This window comes from Canis lupus, chromosome 23 (genome assembly GCF_048164855.1).
Source record: "Canis lupus baileyi chromosome 23, mCanLup2.hap1, whole genome shotgun sequence".
NCBI classification, from domain to species: Eukaryota; Metazoa; Chordata; class Mammalia; order Carnivora; family Canidae; genus Canis; species Canis lupus.
Genome location: NC_132860.1, coordinates 13,115,338 through 13,135,819, shown reverse-complemented (window position 1 = coordinate 13,135,819; position 20,482 = coordinate 13,115,338). Strand labels below are relative to the sequence as shown.

Genomic DNA, 20,482 nt, shown 5'->3' with positions numbered 1-20,482 from the left:
GGTATGTCCTAGAGCCGAAGCTTTTGGGGACCGCGGTTGGAGTCACTCAAGGCACATTCGGGGCTTCTTTTCCTTTTTCTTTTTTTAAGATTTTATTTATTTATTCATGAGAGAGACACACAGAGAGAGGTAGAGACATAGGCAGAGGGAGAAGCAGGCTCCATGCAGGGAGCCCGATGCAGGGCTCAATGCGGGGGTCAATGGGGGGGCTCTATGCAGGGCTAGATCCCGGGATTTCAGGATCACGCTGTGGGCGGAAGGGAAGCGCTCAACCGCTGAGCAACCCAGGCGTCCCACGGGGCTACTTCCTGCCAGCCTGGGGTCTCTGCTTACCACCTACAGCCCCGTGATGCAGTCCAACCAACCAGGTTCTCAGCTCGCCCTGTGGGCGGGGAGATTGGCAGCCGGGGGCTCTGAACACCGCAGCTATGGCCACGCTTCGTTCGTGCTGGGATACTGTGTATAGACCGAGGGTTGTGCACTGCGTGCTCAGACTCCGAGATCCTGGCAACAGTGAGAAGCTTCTTTCTAGCACTCTACACGTTGAGGGCAGCAAGTGGGGACCGCAGACTTTCTAGGCAAAATTGGGAGTGAAAGGATCAGGGGTCGGGTCCTAAATTCCTCTATTTGGGGTGTCCTGGAGAGAGGGTCCAATGCTGCATAATTGCCGTTTAGGGAAGATACTTAAAATTGAGAGCTAGTGTAAGTATGATGAGAGCAGATCATCATCATGCTCTTGTCTGTGGATGCAACCCCATGAAAAGCTCAGATAATTTTCAAGGTTTGTCTGTCTCAGAGTGATCCACACAGATATTTAAAATGTGCTAAGATGTAGCACAAAGTAGGTGTGTCCTGTGAAATGCAAAAACTCCACTGGGGACTGAAGAGAGGGGTGCGCGGTTGGACGGATCCCGTTCGCCGGACCCGGGCGGTATTTCGGCTCTGCCTGGGAGAACCACCTAACTGCGCTCCCGGCCAGCGCGGCACAGCTCCGCGAGGCGGCCTCCCGCCCACCGTGCCTGCCGGAGCTCACTTGCCGCCGCGGCCACGGTTGCCGCCTGGGGCGTCCGTGTAGAGGCTGCGCTCGTGGGCTGCGCTCAGACCCAGAGATCCTGGGAACAGCAGCGAGCTTTTTCTCGGGACTCTAAGTCCTGTGGGCAGCACGTCAGGACTCTTGATCTTTTGCCTGAAATTAGCACAGCGTATTCAGTTCTGACAACGTTCTTGCGGTCACTTCCATCTCTTGCTTCCCATTAACTCTGCCCCTCTGTGAGTGATTCCAGCTGCCGGAATCAGACACCCTGCTTTTGCCCAGAATTATTGCTGCTGCTGCTGCTGCTACAGGTTGTTAACCCCCAAGCTTCACTGAGGGGGGATCAGGGTCAGACTTGGGGAGCCAGGATTCCCTGCCTCCGGAATCTTGCCCTAGAAGACTGAACTGCTGGGGATGGAGGGGGGCGCACTTCAAAACCCAGCAGAAATGAACCATGACATCAAACTGCCCTCAACTTCCTGTTCATATTAAGGCTGTTTTTCCTTGGTTCCCCCCACCCCCTATCCCTCTCCCTCCCTCCACCCCCATCAATGACCTTAATGCAAATACAAGTGGGATGGTCCTGCTGAGTGTTCTAGGTTATAGACGCAAATGGGTGACACAAACCATCAGGTACTGCGATCTGTCTCCTCATTGGTTGCTCAGAGCTCCTGGACCCCCGCCCAGACCCAGATCGGCGGGAATAAGAGCAGCTGCTGGTGCTGGGAGGCAGCAGAGCCACTGCTCAGCTCAAGGGTCCCTGCCACATCCACGGTGCCATCGCCTGACATCGGACGCCAACACTGCCACAGCTGCCACCGCCTGTGCTCCGAGCCACCGGCTGCCTAAAGACAGGTAATCCCGAGATTCCCGCTTAGTTGTGTGATTCTCTCTCCTTCTTCTCTCCCTCTTCTGCTTTTGTTTTTCTTGTGGCTGCTCTCCCTGCGTGTCTTAAAGTGTCTTGCACTACTGTCTGGGTCTCCTCATCACAAAATCTCTGTTACTCTGCAATTCATCCCAGGATCCTGCCCCAGGTAACACTGGACAATCTCATGAACTATGGACGTTTGAACTGTAGGTTATGGCATCACTGTTCTCTTTCAGAGGCGTCATGGGATTCTGGAAGTTGTCCCCGTTTCTGGCCATTGGTCTCCTGGTCATGTATCAAGCAGGCATCCTACAGGCTGCACCATTCAGGTAAGAGAATTCTGCTGGGAATGCACTCCCATCTTACTCTTAACACCAAACAGTCTGTCTCTCTTGTGGTAAAAATTTAGCCCCCAGCTCTCAGGGGAAAATGGACATGGGACTCAGGCCCTTTCCACTAGGATTTGGGGTGACCACATCCTCAGAGGACTCACAAAAAGCAGGAAGCCTGGCTACTTATCCAGGAGAAGTGGCAGACAGAGACTCAGAACCTCCATTGTGCTTGTGCTTTGCTTGCTTTGTCTCTGTAGGTCTGCCTTGGAGAACCCACTGGAATCTGCTACGCTCACTGAGGACGAAATATGCATCCTACTGACTGCAGTGGTGAAGGACTATGTGCAGATGAAGGCTCGTGAGCTGCAGCAGGAGCAGGAGACTGAGGGCTCCAGGTGAGGCTCACCACCCTGTTCAGCTCAGGGCATCCCCTCCCTCCTGTCATGCCCAGGAAGGCATATCCCAAGAAAAAAGAGAGAACACAGCAGGACAGGAGGCCAGCACGCTGCCCCTGTTCACCTCAGCCTGGGGTCCAGCTGATCTCAGTCTCCACTGAAACTACAGGTCACACAGAGAGACTATGGTTAGAGCACACGTAAAAAGATGCCTTTCTGAAAGCAGTTGGGGAAGGTATGAAGTCCCCCACTCTGGAAATTGGGCTGGCAGTACTGGAGGTGCTTCCAGCATTGGAGGAGTTAGGACTGGTAAGTGTGAAGCCAGCAGATGGATCCCATATAGCTCAGGAAACTGTAGAAATTTGGTTTCTTGTAAACCTGCACATGGCCTCCTCTCCTACTTCATTACACATTTGCAAGGTGAAGCCAAAGGCCGTGCAGAGGGTGGGGTCAAGTAGAGCAGTGTCCAAAGTAGGTCTGGGGTCCTTAGATGTGTAGGATTTGTGGAGATGCACATGTTGTCCTAGGGCCAGACCCTTCCCCAACATTACCTCCCAGGGTCCCCTGAGCTTGGAGCATGCTCCAGCCCCTGACTTGGCCCTGGCACTGCCGGGTCACAGGTGTGTGATGGACATGCAGCTACTGCAAGGATCTCACTACACTGCATGAAGAACTGATGCATTGCAGCATGTGGAAAGTCAGAAAAGGCCACCTTTCCCCCACTACAGTCCTTCCCCAACTGCCCTGGCTCGGCAAACTCTAGGTTCTCCTAATGGAGGATATATGAGCTGCTTCCTGCCTGCCCCTACAGCTACCACTCAAAGTGGCCCTCCCTGGTCCAGCCTTCTGTGCAATAGCCACAGGGGGCAGACCTGGTGCTTGGTACCACTGGCATTTCTTTTCCCTGCAGCCCGGACTCCTTTGAGCTAAGCGGTGCAGTATTCTGAGTACCTGTGTGCTGGGCACATACACACAGGACCTCAACAAGTTTCACACGTTCCCTCAGACTGCAATTGGGGTCGGAGCACCTGGCAAGAAAAGGGTCCTGGCCAGGAGCTTGGAGAGAGACCACTGCCCTCACATTGGCATGATCCAGGATGCCTACTAATCCCCTCCCTCTGCTTTCTAATTTCTTTCTTCCTATATTGTGATACGTGTGGTCCTCTCTGGTTGCTGGTATCAGTGGCTTTCTTTGTGGCAGTGGATGTCTGGACCCTCAGATGGGAGGAAAGCAAGATGTTCAGGCCAAAAGAGAATCACCCAGTAAGGGATGAGAAGTGGGGCTGGAGGTGGGGGACCCCTGTGACTCCCCCTGAGGAATCGCAGCCCTCTCTCAGTACTGCTTGTGAATGTGTTGGTCATTGGGGAATAAAAGAATATTTTTAAGAAGACATGAGTGGTGGTGGTTATTGCTATGGCCACACCACAGGATTCAGGGTTTCAGGGACCTGTGCTTAGGAGTAGCCTTAGCCCAGTGGTAGCTGGATCTGGGGCACAGTGCGCAGTCCCTGTGGCCAACCTCAAGTGGGGAAACAGGAGCAGTAAGGAGCAGGTAAGCACCTCTGGGACTCAAGGCTCTAAAGTCTCTTTGCCTGCCAGGTGAGTCTCGGGAATTTTTGTATTTCTAAGAAGGGATATTGGGTGCCTTTGAGTGGGGTGTCACTTCTAGACAATCCTTGTGTTGGGGTCAGTGTGGGGCCATAATTCTCTCTGTGTCATAAGCCTTGCTTGAATTTTAGTTTATTTATACAGGAATGATAGGCTGTTACAGCTCTGAGTTCTGTGCCCACTCACCCAGAGCCACTTTGGGGGGTGCTGACACCTCTGGGAATGTGTATGGGAGTGATCATGGCCTTTCCCCCAGCAGCCTATGTATTTCTGCAGTGATAGTTCTGTTTAGGGAAAATGTGAGGTTAACTGGTGCCTCTCAGAGCAATAATTTTACCATGACTATCCCAGGGGGCAGATAGGATCTCTCTTTGACAGCCTCTCACTGATGGGCCCCTTTCTTCCATCCTACAAATCAGCCTCACTGCCCAGAAGAGCTCCTGCAAGGATGGCCCCTGTGTGACCAACCGTCTGGAAGGCTGGCTGGCCAGAGCTGAGCGCATGGTGAAAAACACCTTCATGCCCACCGATGTGGACCCTGAAGCCTTCGGGCACCAGCACAAGGAGCTTGCAGCCTGAGCAGTGACATGACCCCAGGAAGAAGGTGATTGCCCTTGTACTGTCAGATGGGAGGATGGAAAGCTGGGAATTGCAGGGGTGCAGTCCACACTGTAACCCTCTGTGGGCCAACCGAGTAGAAAAATCTACAAGGAATATGCCCACTCCTGTGTCTGGGGAGAGAATAGGCAGTCCCAGGAGCTGAAACTCCTAGAATCTGGGTTCATTCCCCTCCAAGTTACCAGTATTTCCCTGTGACAGTGAGATCATCTGCCAGCAAAGACAGATCTGTAGATTTCAATGACTGTCCCCTGCAGTTACAAGTGATCATTCTATCCTTTGAAAGGTAATGACATCCTCTGGGTGTAAACACTATACTGTCAGGTACCCCTGATTCAGAGCATACTCTTGGGATCAAGAACTGAGTTTGCCTTCTATTAGCTGTATGCCCCCTGCCCAGATGCTGTATTCGAGTGAGTTCCCCTATCTGTGAATCAAGGGCAACAATAGTACCAATTGCTGGTATTGTTATGAACAGTCAACGAGATAACAGATGTCCATATTTTCACAATTAATAAGTTACTAAATTCTGGCTGTGATTTTTTTTTTTTTTTTTTTTGCAGGTCACCATGAAGCGAACTCTACTTCTCTTAACTTCTAATGAAAACAACTTATAGAATGCAGAGCATGGAAGACACATACATATGCATGCTTACTATTAAAACATTGTGTCTTGTTTGAAATAAAGTAAAACTAAATAAAGAGAATAAAATCATTGCAATTGCCTGGTGTGAAATCTTTTTGTACTCGATTGTTTGATAAATACAACAGCCTGTCTCATTGGCTCATCTGGTAGCAAAGATGGCCCTGTCAGCCAACCTACAGATGTTGGCAATCCTGGGGAGGGGGATGTGGAAAGCTGCCCGGTGTGTGTCTGGGGGGGCCCATGATCCATGCCGTGCCTGCACGAAACTGTTTGAAGAAATGTTGTCACTGGTGAACTTCATCAAGATAAGAAAGGGTTTTCGATCTACTTAAAAGGAGTCCCTCCTGCTATTTGTGATGTTTTTCCTAGGAAAGCCTAAAGACCTGTGAAGGCTTTGTTGACCAGGGTGATCCATGAAGCAAATGCAACATGCTTGGGGTAGGATGGGTCCTCAGTGTCCTGTCCTTTTGGCTTTTAGGATAACACCCTTAATGGAATTAGAACTCTATACATCTGAAAGGCAATTCCCCTTTACCTTCAGAGTTCCCTGGTCCCCAGCAGAGTTCCCTGGTCCCCAGGTTATCTGTGTAATTCCCCTTGACTCAGGTTTGCCCTTATCCATCTCTCCCTTTCCTGCCCATAAGCACCCCTCCTCCACCCCATAGCCCACAGAGCCCTTTACAAACAATGGCTCAGAGTCTGAGATGCAGTCACAGACCAGCAGGCCTGGAAAGGTCATCAGGTGTCACCCAGTCCAACTTTTCTTATTCTCTGGGGTGCTGAGAAGAAAAGCATGGTGCTCAAAACGCTGCGATATGTGTAACAGAGACATTCCCACACCCAACGAGTACTCATCGAGTGGCTGCTATTTGGTGGACACTATTCTAGGCACCAGGACTACAGCAATGAACAGAAGGGACCAAACCTCCTGCATTCGAACTGGGGGAGATTAGGGGGACATGTGCTGTGACATCGGAGATGTACTGGATGTACTGGAAGGAGTCTGGGATGTCCGAGTTTAATGCCTGATCTGATGTAGGAATTTCCCAGACTCAGCATCCCTGGCATCTGCTGGGACTGTCAGTAACATGCTGCTGACTGCCTCCCAGGGTGACTGTGTGGCCAGGTTCACTGGTGGATGGTCAGTTAGGTGAGGTAGTTTACTTGGATAAGTCACCCCCTTCTACCCATCGATTCTAGTTATTTCCTCAGGAGCCCATAGAATTATGACCCTCGTCCCCATTCAGTCTATACTCCACACTGTCACCCACTGTTGCTGTAAATCACCCAATTGTCTCCTTTATGCAGAAAGTACTCCATTGACTGCCCATTCCATGGAGTAGACACCTAGGGCACTGCAGTGACTTCTGAGGTCCACACCGGTCTTCCCTCCCCTCCTCTCACCACCACTGCCATGACCTGCCTGGTCTCATCTTCTACTTCCCTCTCATACTTCCCTGGCCTTCTTACTATTCTTCATCCCCCACCCTTTGGCACCAACCCCCTCATGTTTTTGCTCTCGCTGTGCCTGTTGCAAAATGCCCTCCACCCCATGACTCCATGTCCTATAGATCATACTGAAACATCATCTATTCTAGCCATCCTTTCTAAATTGTACCTCATCTTTCCAATATACCCTAATCCTCTTCTCTGCCTTATGTTTTCTCTTTACCACTTATTACCTTCTATATATTAAGTAAAATATATTTTTAATGTTTATTTAATTAATGTTGGTACCCCATTCCATCAACAATGTAAGTTTTACATGGTCAGGGATTGGTTATTTTGTTAATTTCTGAATTCTCAATACACAGAACAGTATGACTGGCACAAGGTATCATCAAATATTTATTTATTGAGTGAATGAGAGAATGGAGTTATGTCTTCTCTTTTATGATCGTGGTCAACTCTCAGGTCCTCTCTCGGCCTGATTTTCTTCAGGACAAACTGTTCAAGGGCCTTCATCTTCAGCAATTCAGACACCTGGGCAGTGAACCATCCAAATGTCTGGATGCTGCTGCAATGGCCACCAGTTATCAGTGACCCTGCATCCTGCCTGAAGACCTCCACCAGGCCTCATACTTTGTTTTCAGCACCCTTCTTGCCCTATAATGCTCCTCCTCCAGGTTCATCTGACCAGCGTTTCTTTCTCCCATGCTGTCAAGAAGGCAGACAGGCAACGTGCTCTCTAGGAGTGATGCATCAGACTAGGTAAGTAAGTTTAAATCAGGAGGGAAAATAACTGAGAAATCACTTTAGTCTGGGATCCAAGGTAACTTCACCAATACTGAAGCTAATACTGCATTGAATTCCCACCAGCACTCTGGATACTTCTCCAGAGCTGACTCTGAGCTCACAGATTAAGAGTGCCACTAATGAACCTTCAAACCTCAACATATGGTATACTGGCTCAAAACCCTAAGAAGCTATGGAAGGAGTGGGTAAGGAATTAAAGTACAACGTGGACAGACAGAAGCCTTTTGTTTGACTGGAGCATCAGTTTTTACAACTCAAAATCCACATGGGCCTTTGTATCAGAACAATGTCTTTTGGTATAAGCCTCATGCCAAACACTCAGAGCTAGAGGATATATGCCTTAGCTGAATGAATTATCACTTGCAAGTCTTCACTATGTTATGGTAATTTACATATGCTTAGTCTTGCCATGGCCCCATGGTAGGTGGAATGGACATTTCCGTCTCTTGATTTGGGGTTTAGCCAAGGAACTTGCTTAGGCTGATGGGATTTGGTAGATGTGGTATAATCTGAGGCTTGAAATGTGTTTATGTGGTTAGGTTTTGTGCTCTTGTTATACTGCCATTACCCAAAAAAATACAGGCTTAGGTGTCTTTTGACCTTTTTGCCTGGATCCCAAAATGTGGTCTGGATCCCTGCCCTGCAGTCTAGACCCACATGCTGCCAACATTACAGGAGACTATCCTCAACCCCTACTACATGCCCATGACCAAGGAACGTTAAGTATTTGCTCTTGTTAGCCACATAATATTTATGTAATATTGCCATGGCAAAAGCTAACTGGTACATGTGATTTGGGAATGCTATAAAGTGAATGTGTCCCCCGTAATCCATATGTTGAAGCTCTCACCCCCAATTTGACTGTATTTGGAGATAGGGCGTTTAGGGAGCAGTTAAGAGTAATTGAGGTTGTAAGGATAGGATCCCAATCTGATATGACTGCTGTCCTTATGAAAACACAGAGAGATATCAGACATCTCTCTTTCCCTCTCCATGTACACACAGAGAAGGTGCCTAGGGGGGACACAGTGAGTGGATGGCCATTTGTAAGACAGGAAGTGAGACTTCACCACATAGTAATGGGGATGGGACTTTGATCTTACATTTCTAGCATCCAGACTGAGAGAAAATACTTTTCTGTTGTTAAGTCATCCAGTCTGTTCCATTCTGTAATGATTGCCAGAGTCAACTTATACAGGGGTCATTAGTTGGTGGAATTATTTTTGGTATCACAGCTTGTTTTCCTTCTTATTGAGATTTTGGACTTCAAGTCAATTTGCTCATTGTCCAAATTAGCAATTTTACTCATTTCTTTTTATGAGCTCATTTTCATGTTGTCTCCTTAAAATCATCTGAAAGAATGTTCATGTTCTTTTGGTTCCAGTCTCCTGCTTCTGAAATTCATATACCTTATCTATCTATCTGTTGATAATCTATACCTTAGATAAATTAATTGTGGTTTATTTATATAATGGATATTTACAATGCACTATAGAACAGTGAATATAAACATATGTATCAACCTGAATAAGTCTCACATAGAATGCTGAGTGCAAAATAAAGTTAAGTTGCAAAGGACACATACGGATTGTACCATTTATAGTGAATTTAAAACATGCATAACATTATTGTATATAACTTATGTGTATATACATATGTAGTAAAATATGTCTAGGAGAATAAATACCATATTTTAAAAAGTTATTAACTTTGAGAGGGTGGGAAGATGTCATGAGGAAGGGTATAAAGGAAGCACCTGCCATGGTTTTGTTTCCTTAGGCCTTGTTCTCTAAACCTGGTAGTGGTGTATATGGATGATCATGATACTCATGTTTAGGAAAAATAAATATCATGAGTATGAGTCTTTTATGTAAGGCAATTACCATAAAACTTAAAAGGAATGCATAAATTTTTAATAGTGTAACAGAATCTGTTCTGTTCAATAGAAAGCATGAAAAGTCCCCTGAAATAAAGTGAATGAACAATTTGAGAAAAGATGGCAGATATAAATATTCGTGTAGCTTTAAAGTAATTGTAAAATTTTAAAGTCACAAAATAAAAGACCAACATCTATTAACCTGCATTTTCTTTTAGGGATCTAGCAATGTTGTTTTCTACAAAAGAAACACTTAGAACATAAGGATTCGGAATTGTTTAGAATAAATGGGTAGGAAAAGATATATAAGACAGATATGAAACAAGTAGTTGAGTTTCAAAACATATGATCAAAATAGAATTCAGGGGTAAAAACCTTATGGAAAAGGCAAGGTATCATCTGGTGGGAAAAGGAACAAAGTAACAAGAAGATATATTGATAATAGACATACATGCACCCAACCACATGGCCTCAAATTATGTGAAACAAATAACTGCAGAACTGCAGGTGAAACATGTGTACCAAGAATTCTTGTTATGGACTTAATATAACCTTCTCAATAAGCCATTGGTTTTTCAAATCACTTCCAAAATGCATGGTTCAAAGTTGGCTCCATGAATATTGCCTGACAATGTGATGGATTTCAGAAAAAATAGTGTTAGCATCCACAAAGAGGCAATAGACTTTATTAATAATAAGATCATGTTTACCTTTCACAAAACCATTTATTAATTAAGCAATAATTCCCACATTGATTTGGAACATACCTTTATCACATGTTATTTTTTTCTAGTCTTTCTTGTATCTTGTATTAGTGTCTATGCACCAGTAATAGTTTACTGGGGCTAAAGTATCTTATATTTCTCTTTCTCAACATGCTTTTCACAATTTTTACACATTTTTTCTTCCAGAAGAAAATTAGAATAATTCTCAATTTTTAAAAAAAATCCTGTTTGGATTTTGGTGCACACTGGCTTTTCCAGGTAGACAAATGTATCATTCATAAATAATAATACATTTTATTTCATATTTTTGTTCTTTCTGTATCATGTAGAACTTTTTGACAATGTTGGTGATAATAGGCATCTTTGATTTTTTTTTTTTTTTTTAATGATAGTCACACAGAGAGAGAGAGAGAGAGGCAGAGACATAGGCAGAGGGAGAAGCAGGCTCCATGCACCGGGAGCCCGAGGTGGGATTTGATCCCGGGTCTCCAGGATCGCACCCTGGGCCAAAGGCAGGCGCTAAACCGCTGCGCCACCCAGGGATCCCAATAGGTATCTTTGATGATAAAATCTATGGATTTCAGATTTTTTTAAAATTTTTATTTATTTATGATAGTCACACACAGAGAGAGAGAGAGAGGGGGGGGCAGAGACATAGGCCGAGGGAGAAGCAGGCTCCATGCACTGGGAGCCCGACATGGGATTCGATCCCGGGTCTCCAGGATCGTGCCCTGGGCCAAAGGCAGGCACCAAACCGCTGCGCCACCCAGGGATCCCAAAATCTATGGATTTCAAATGGAGTTTCTTTCTTTTTTTTTTCTTAAGATTTTATTTATTTGACAGAGAAAGAGAGAGAGCACACAAGCAGGGGAAGTGGCAGAGGGAGAGGGAGAAGCAGGCTCCCGGTGGAACAGGGAGCCAGATACAGTACTCAATCCCAGGACCCTGGAATCATGACCTGAGCCAAACTCACTTAACCGAATGAGCCACCCACTCACTCCCTTGAGTTGAATTATTAAATCAAATAGCTTATATTCTTTTTTTCTTGGTTACTTATATTTAACTACTTCTATCCTGATCCAAGTATCATGCTTTACCTGGATTATTACAACCTCCCGCCTGATCTCCTGGTTTCTATCCTTTTTGCTATATAGGCAATTCTGTAGTGATCCTTGTAAAACATAAGTCATGTCTATCCTTACCTCAAAACCTTTCACAGGCTTCCCAACCACTCAGAATAAAAGTTAAAGTCTATGGTAGCCTAAAAGATACTACATGATCTGACCCCACATCATTCCTCTGATCTTGCTTTCTGCTAATTAACCCACTACTTGCTCCACTACCAGCTTTCCTGGGGTCTTAGCACTTACTAGTTTTTTATTTTGCCTAGAATCCTGTCCCCTCAATGGCTGTATGACTGTCTCAGGCCTTTCCTTCAGAACTGTGCTGAAATGTCACTTTCTTTCTTTCTTTTTTTTTTTTTTTTTAAGGTTTTTTATTTATTTATGCATGAGAGACACACAGACAGAGAGGCAGAGACACAGGCAGGGGGAGAAGCAGGCTCCATGCAGGAAGCCAGATGCAGGATCCGATCCAGGGACTCCAGGATCACGCCCTGGACTGAAGGCAGAAGCTAAACCGCTGAGCCATCCAGGGATCCCAAAATGTCACTTTCTCAGGGAAGGCTTCCTTGACCACTATATACAAAATGGCATTCTCTCTTTGATCATTCTTTGTCCACTTTATTCAGCTTTATTCTCTCTCTCTTTTTAAAGATTTTATTTATTTATTTGAGAGAGAGCGTGAGCGCTTGAGCAATGGGGAGGGGCAGAGGAAGAAGCAGACTCCTCGCTGAGCAGGGAGCCCAATATGGGACTTGATCTCAGGACCCCAGGACCATGATCTGAGTCAAAGGTAGATGCCAAACTGACTAAACCACACAGGTGCCCTATTCAGCTTTATTCTTATTTATAGAACTTACCCCTATCTGAAATATTATACATATGTTATTTTGTTTTCTGTGTTCATCTTTAACTATATAACATGAGGTGTAAAGATCTCATTTTTAAGAGAGTCTACAATGTTTATTTTGATTTTCACTTTGACTCAAAAGTTGTTCAGAAGACTATTCTTAAATTTAAAATAGCTTTTGGCCTCAACCAGTACAAAAAGATTGAGATCAAACCATGCATATTTTCAGACCACAATGCTATGAAACTTGAAGTAAACCACAAGAAAAAATTTGAAAAGACCACAAATACATGGAGGTTAAAGAACATCTTACTAAAGAATGAATGGGCTAACTAGGAAATTAAAGAAGAAATAAAAAAATAGATGAAAGAAAAGAAAATGAAAACACGACAGTCCAAAACTTTTGGGATGCAAGGGCAGTCATTAGAGCAAAGCATATAGCAATATTTGAGGCCTTCCTCAAGAAGTAACACAAGTCTCAGATAACCTCATCTTACACCTAAATGAGCTGGAAAAAGGGCAGAAAAGTAAAGCCTAAAATCAGCAGAAGGGAAATAATTAATATTAGAGCAGAAATAAATGATATAGAAATTTTAAAAAACCAGTAGAACAGATGAACGAAACTAGGAGCTGGTTCTTCGAAAGAATTTTAAAATATCAATAACCCCCTAGCTAGACTTATCAAAAAGAAAAGAGAAAGGACCCAAATAAATAAATCACAAATGAAAGAAGAGAGATCACAACCAAAACCACAGAAATACAAACAATTGTAAAAGAATAGTATGAGCAAATATGTCAACAAATTAGGCAATCTGGAAGAAATGGATAAATTCCTAGAAACATATAAACTACCAAAACTGAAACAGGAAAAATGGAAAACCTAACAAACCCATAGCCAGCAAAGAAATCAAGTCAGTAATCAAAAATCTCCCAACAAACTAGAGTCCAGGGTTGGATGGCTTCCCAGGGGAATTCTACCAAACATTTAAAGAAGAATTAATACCCATTCTTCTGAAGCTGTTTCAAAAAATAGAAATGGAAGGAAAATTTCCAAACTCATTCTATGAGGCCCGCATTACCTTGATCCCAAAATCAGATAAAAACCCCACTAAAAAAGGAGAAATATAGACCCTGAGGAACATGGATGCAAAAATTCTCACCTAGATACAAGCTAATCGAATCTAACAGTACATTAAAAGTATCACTTACCATGATCAAATGGGATTTATTCCTGGGTTCCAGGTGTGGTTCAATATCCACAAATCAATGTGATACATCACATTAATAAAAGAAAGGATAAGAACTATATGATCTGGGACGCCTGTGTTGCTCAGTGGTTGAATGTCTGCCTTCAGCTCAGGGCATGATCCTGGGGTCCTGAGATGGAGTCCCACATTGGGCTCCCTGCACGGAGCCTGCTTCTTCCTCTGCCTATGTCTCTGCCTCTCTCTCTGTGTGTCTCTCATAAACAAACAAATAAAATCTTAAAAAAAAAAGAACCATATAATCCTCTCAATAGATGCAGAAAAAGCATTTGACAAAATATAGCATCCTTTCTTGATAAAAACCCTCAAGAAAGTAGGAAAAGAAGGAATATACCCAACATCATAAAGGTCATATATGAAAGACCCACAGCTAATATCATCCTCAAAAGAGAAAAACTGAGAGCTTTTCCCCTAAGATCAGGAACACCATAGGGATGTCTACTCTTACCCCTGTTGTTCACATAGTACTGGAGGTCCTAGCCTCAGCAATCACACAACTAAAAGAAATAAAAGGCATCCAAATCAGCAAAGAAGAAGTCAAACTTTCACAGACATGATACTCTATGTAGAAAACCTGAAAGACTCCACCAAAAAATTGCTAGATTGATGCATAATTTAGCAAAGTCACGGATATGAAAGACTCCACCAAAAAATTGCTAGACTGATGCATGAATTCAGCAAAATCGCAAGATATAAAATCAATACCCAGAAATCTGCTGCATTTCTATACACCAATAATGAAGCAGCAGAAAAAGAAATCAAGGAATCAATCCCATTTACAATTGCACCAAAAACGGTAAGATACCTAGGAATAAACCCAACCAAAGAGGTTAAAGTTCTGTATATTGAAAATTACAGAACAGTTATGAAAAAAATTGAGGAAAACAAAGAAGTGGAAAAACATTCCATGCTCATGGATTGGATGAACAAATATTGTTAAAATGTCTATACTACCCAAAGCAATCTACACATTCAATGCAATCCTCCTCAAAATAACACCACCAATTTTCACAGAGATAGAACAAATAATTCTAAAATTTGTACGGAATCAGAAAAGTTCCTGAGATATCACAATCCCAGACTTCAAGCTGTATTACAAAGCTGTAATCATCAACATGGTATGGTACTGTCACAAAAATAGACACAGGTCAATAGAACAGAATATAGAACCCAGAAATGGACCCTCAACTCCATGGTCAACTAATCTTCAGCAAAGCAGGAAATAATATCCAGTGGAAAAGACAGTCTCTTCAGTAAATGGTGTTGGGAAAAACTGCACAGCAACATGTAGAAGAATGAAACTGGATCACTTTCTTACACCATACACAGAAATTCAAAGTATAAAAGACTTAAGTGTAAAACAGAAACCATCAAAATTCTAGAGGAGAACACAGACAGCAACTTCTTACTAGACATGTCTCTGGAGGGAAGGGAAACAAACGCAAAAATGAGCTACAAGGATCTTATCAAGATAAAAAAACTTCTGCATAGGGAAGGAAACAATAAGACTAAAAGGCTTAGTCCAATGGAATGGGAGAAGATATTTGCAAATGGCATATTGAATAAAGGACTAGTATCCAAAATCTATAAAGAATTTATCAAAATAAACACCCCAAAATAGGTAATCCAGTTAAGAAGTGGGCAGAAGATATAAACAGACATTTCTCCAAAGAAGACATACAAATAGCTAACAGACACATGAAAAAATGCTCTACATCACTAGGCATCAGGGAAATACAAATCATAACCACAATGAACTACCACTTCACACCTGTCAGAATGGCTAAAATTAACAACTCAGGAAACAGCAGATGTTGGTGAGGATGTGGAGAAAGGGGGGGGGCACTTTTGCACTGTTGGTGGGAATGTAACCTGGAGCCGCCACTCTGGAAAACAGTATGGAGGTTGCTCAAGAAGTTAAAAATAGAGCTACCCTATGGCCCAACAATTGTACTTCTAGGTACTTACTCAAATGATACAAAAATGCTGATTGGAAGGGGCACATGCACCCTGATGTCTATAGCTGCACTATCAACAATAGTCAAATTATGGAAAGAGCCCACATGTCCATTGACTGACAAAATGGATAAAGAAACCCCTACCCAACACAATCATTGACCTGATTTCTATCATTGTAGATTCATTTTCCCAGAGATAGATGGTTTATATTCTCTTGTCTCTAAGATCTTCCACTTGGCATATTGACTGTGAGATTTATTTATATTGTTACATGTATCAGTATATAATTATCTGGGGAGAGGGAGGATTAACTAGTATTTCATTGTGTACCACAATTTGTTGGATGGACACACACACACATGAATTGTTTCCTGATTTGGCTATTATAAATGACACTCTTAATGAACATTCATGTACAAGTCTTTTTGTGAAAAGCTGAATTCATTACTCTTTTTTAAAAGATTTTATTTATTTATTTGAGAGAGTGAGAGAGAGATAGATCATTTGTTGGGGAAGGACAGAGGGAGAGGGAGAAGCAGATCCCCTGCTGAGCAGGGAGCCTGACATGGGGCTTGATTCCCAGGACCCTGAGATCATGACTGAAGGCAGACACTTAACCAATTGAGCCACCCAGGTGCCCCTGACTTCATTATTCTTAGATAAATGACTGGAAATGTATGGTAAATATGTGTATAAATAAACTAATTTTTTTCTTTGTTTAAAATTTATTCATTCAGAGAGAGAGAGGCAGAGACAAAGGCAGAGGGAGAAGCAGGCTCCATGCAGGAAGCCCGACATGGGACTCAATCCCGGGTCTCCAGGATCATACTCCAGGCTGCAGGCGGCGCCAAACCGCTGCACCACTGGGGCTGCCCTAAATAATTTTAAAATGGCTCTGCCATTTCACACTATAGCAGAAAGTATATTGTGATCATTTAACTTGCCCCCACACATCCTTGCCAATGCTTAGTATTTTCAGTCTTTTAAAATTTAGTGATTCTTATTACTTTGTAACTATATTTTATTGTGGGTTTTAGTTTTTGTTTCCCTAATGACTACTTACAACTTAGTATTTCCCCATGTGTTTATTGGCCATTTATCTCGTTTTGTGTAATTTGTGGTCAAATACTTTGTCCATTTTTTACTGAGCACTTGTCTTCTTTTTGAGTTGTAGGTGTTTTTTTTTTTTTTTTTTTTTTTTTTTTTTAATTCATCAGAGACACACAGAGAGAGGCAGACACATAGGCAGAGGGAGAAGCAGGCTTCCTACAGGGAGTTTGATGCGGAACTCGATCCCAGGATCCCAGGATCATGAGTTGAGCCAAAGGCAGATTCACAACCACTAAGCCACCCTCTAATTCTCTTGAATTAGAGATCTGTTATACTGTGGACAATATTCCTGTTTCCTTCTTGGGCACGATATCACTCACTTTCATGTTTCTCTCCCTCTTGAATTGCCTCCTCCTTGAGAAGCCGGATGCCATGTCATGAGGCCACTAAAGCAGGTAATGGAGGAGTTGGTGTCTTTGTCTAATAGCCAGCCAGGAATTAAGTCTGTTAACAACCAAATGAGGGAGTTTAGGAAGATGTTTCTAGCCCTGTTTGAGTCTGCATATGATTCTAGACCCAGGTGAGAGCTGGACTGCAGACCCCAACGTATAAAATCATATATTTGTATCTTTCTATTCATATATCTAGATAGAGACCCTCCGCCTAAACCACCCAGCTGAAACTCTCTCGGCATACTCTCAGAACCTGTATGAGGAAATAAATATTTGTTCTTCTGAGCTAAGTTTTGAAAGAGTTTGCTACATAGCTACAGATAACTAATATCCATCTTAACCATAATAACTCTGGCTCAACCCCTAAATCTGGAAAGCACACATTCAGTGGAGTTGGATGGATGTGCAGAACTGATTTCAAGTTGGAAGCCAGTTCCCAGAAAAGACACCCTATTAGATTATTTTTTCTCCTGGTTCCCAAACCCAGATCAGATTAGGTGCAATGGCATAAACCGCTTCTACTTCGAACAAAATCAAGTCCTTCTGTTCTTTACTACCGAATGCTTTTTGCCAGTAGTCTCTCTCTGTTAAGTCCATGTATACCAACCCACATGCTTGCATCTCCTCTCTAACTCCCCAAGTGGTCTCCTAGCTTATTTTTGAAATTTTGATATCATCATCTTCTGAGGTAACTCATTTTATCCTTGGATCACTCTCAGAAAATTCCTCTAATAGTGAGCGGAATTCACTTGCTCTGCTCTCCTGGTTCACTTGGTTCTCAACAGATTCATCCTTGGGTACATTCTCCAGGGAGAATTGGCTGTATTGAGAACACACGTCTCAGCAAGGACCATTTAGTAATTCTTGGGATTTAAAGCAAATGATAATTTCCTTACTACAAAGTTCCTAGTTTGACTTGACCTGACTCTCTAACAGCCATCTTATTACTTGGATCTATCCTAGACAAATAACTATTCATTCTCAAGGATGTCTCTGGACACCCCCCCCCCCCAAAAAAAAAGAATGTCTCTGGAGTAGGGGCTAAGTCTCTTCAATTATTTGGATCCTCAGATATTTATCCTCTTGGTGAAACTTTTCTGGATATTCTTGTAGCAGCCACTGCATGTAAGAGATGGGTAGAGCTAACAAAGCTAACAAAGGGTTGTCATCTCTGACAGGGCCCTGAGCCAAGCACTATAAATCTGGGCTTCATCTCTCTTACTCAGGCTTGCCAGCACAATGATAAGATTAATTGTTTCCATAAAGAAGGATAGTTTTGATACTTCCTGGAGATCTGGCTCAACTGTAGATCTAAGAAGATTGTGTAGTTTTCTTCTTTCCATAAAGACAGTCGACAATCTGCCAGGTCCTGTACCAAACTCTTAATATAGTCCACAAAGTTACATATGATATGGTACCTGACTATTGTTCCAGCCTCATTTCTCGCTATGCTCTCCTTCTTATTCTGAGTTCTAGTTCCTTTGGCATTTTTTTCATTTGTCAGAATCCATATGTTCTTTCAATCAATTTGCCTATTCCACTGTTCTCATCTCCCCTTATTCTCTATTTCCAATTAAGTCCTACTCATCTTCAGACCTTAGCTGAGCATTGCTTCTCGAGGAGGCCTTCTCAGACTACTACTCTGAGTCTATGTTATACTTCTTTCTTACTTGATTTTAAATAGTGGTCATATCTTTCTTTTAGCTCACTACTTGTTTTAGTTTATGTATTTATTAGTGTGATTATTTTATTAATGTCTACTCTCCATTAGATTTAAAGTTCCATTCACACAGGGACTGCATCCATTTTGCTCATCATTATGACACTTAATACAGAATCAAGTTACTAGGTGCTTGATAGGTATTTGAAGCATGAAGGAAGGGGGCAGTTAGAACCCAGCATGATAAAAGGTATCTTTGCAGAGGCACAGGAAACCGTATTCTATCTTAATCCAGGTAGAAAAGCTTTCCTGGATAAGTGTATCATTTCAAATATATTTATGTGCATTTAAAAAATATTTATGTGTCTTGATTTCATATAATTGACTTGTGCTTTGTGGGGACAGGGAAGCTCCAAATCTGTAGGGCAGAATGACAGGCTGGAAACTCTCAGACAGGGGTTGATGCATCTTCATGAACTTTTCTTGTTTGTGTATTTGAATATATGATCTATACATATGTTGTATATAAACTGCACTTTGCTAACAGATGTATTTAATTATTCTATAATATTTTTATACAACCAAAACAATAATACTTTTTCTAGTTTTATTGAGATATAATTGACATACAGCACTGTATAAGATTAGGTATATAGTACAATGATTTGACTTACCTGTACTGTGAAATGATTACCATAAAAAGTTTAGTTAACACCCACTATTTCATATATATACAAAATAAAAAAATGAAAAAAAATTTCCTTATGGTTACACTTTGGGTTTATTCTCTTAACTTTTATATATATCACACAGCAGTGTTAACTATAGTCATGCTGTACATTTGTAGTACTTATTTATCTCAGGAAGTCTCTAACTTTTTTTTTTTTTTTTATTGGTGTTCAATTTACTAACATACAGAATAACCCCCAGTGCCCGTCACCCATTCACTCCCACCCCCCGCCCTCCTCCCCTTCCAACACCCCTAGTTCGTTTCCCAGAGTTAGCAGTCTTTACGTTCTGTCTCCCTTTCTGATATTTCCCACACATTTCTTCCCCCTTCCCTTATATTCCCTTTCACTATTATTTATATTCCCCAAAGGAATGAGAACATATAATGTTTGTCCTTCTCCGACTGGCTTACTTCACTCAGCATAATACCCTCCAGTTCCATCCACGTTGAAGCAAATGGTGGGTATTTGTCATTTCTAATAGCTGAGTAATATTCCATTGTATACATAAACCACATCTTCTTTATCCATTCATCTTTCGTTGGACACCGAGGCTCCTTCCACAGTTTGGCTATCGTGGCCATTGCTGCTATAAACATCGGGGTGCAGGTGTCCCGGCGTTTCACTGCATCTGTATCTTTGGGGTAAATCCCCAGCAGTGCAATTGCTGGGTCGTAGGGCAGGTATATTTTTAACTGTTTGAGGAACCTCCACACAGTTTTCCAGAGTGGCTGCACCAGTTCACATTCCCACCAACAGTGTATGAGGGTTCCCTTTTCTCCACATCCTCTCCAACATTTGTTGTTTCCTGCCTTGTTAATTTTCCCCATTCTCACTGGTGTGAGGTGGTATCTCATTGTGGTTTTGATTTGTATTTCCCTGATGGCAAGTGATGCAGAGCATTTTCTCATGTGCATGTTGGCCATGTCTAGGTCTTCCTCTGTGAGATTTCTGTTCATGTCTTTTGCCCATTTCATGATTGGATTGTTTGTTCCTTTGGTGTTGAGTTTAATAAGTTCTTTATAGATCTTGGAAACTAG

At 42.7% G+C, this 20,482-nt stretch overlaps 1 protein-coding gene and 1 pseudogene across 1 annotated transcript; one reads left to right on the top strand and one right to left on the bottom strand.

Annotated features, from left to right (window-relative positions):
- LOC140614745 (nucleolar and spindle-associated protein 1-like) overlaps positions 1-20,482 on the bottom strand; it is a 147,975-nt pseudogene that overhangs the window by 70,027 nt on the left and 57,466 nt on the right.
- LOC140615400 (uncharacterized) lies at positions 1,473-5,575 on the top strand. The gene is made up of 5 exons (XM_072795265.1): positions 1,473-1,888; positions 2,138-2,230; positions 2,491-2,628; positions 4,656-4,840; positions 5,418-5,575. Exons 1-4 carry the CDS (start codon positions 1,488-1,490, stop codon positions 4,813-4,815), a joined length of 792 nt encoding a protein of 263 aa, XP_072651366.1. The 5' UTR covers positions 1,473-1,487; the 3' UTR covers positions 4,816-4,840; positions 5,418-5,575.

Coding starts and splice junctions, on each gene's coding strand:
- LOC140615400 (XM_072795265.1), top strand. CDS start 1,488: ATGACATCAAACTGCCCTCAACTTCCTGTTCATATTAAGGCTGTTTTT. Junction 1,889..2,137: donor CACCGGCTGCCTAAAGACAG/GTAATCCCGAGA, acceptor GTTCTCTTTCAG/AGGCGTCATGGGATTCTGGA. Junction 2,629..4,655: donor CAGGAGACTGAGGGCTCCAG/GTGAGGCTCACC, acceptor CCTACAAATCAG/CCTCACTGCCCAGAAGAGCT.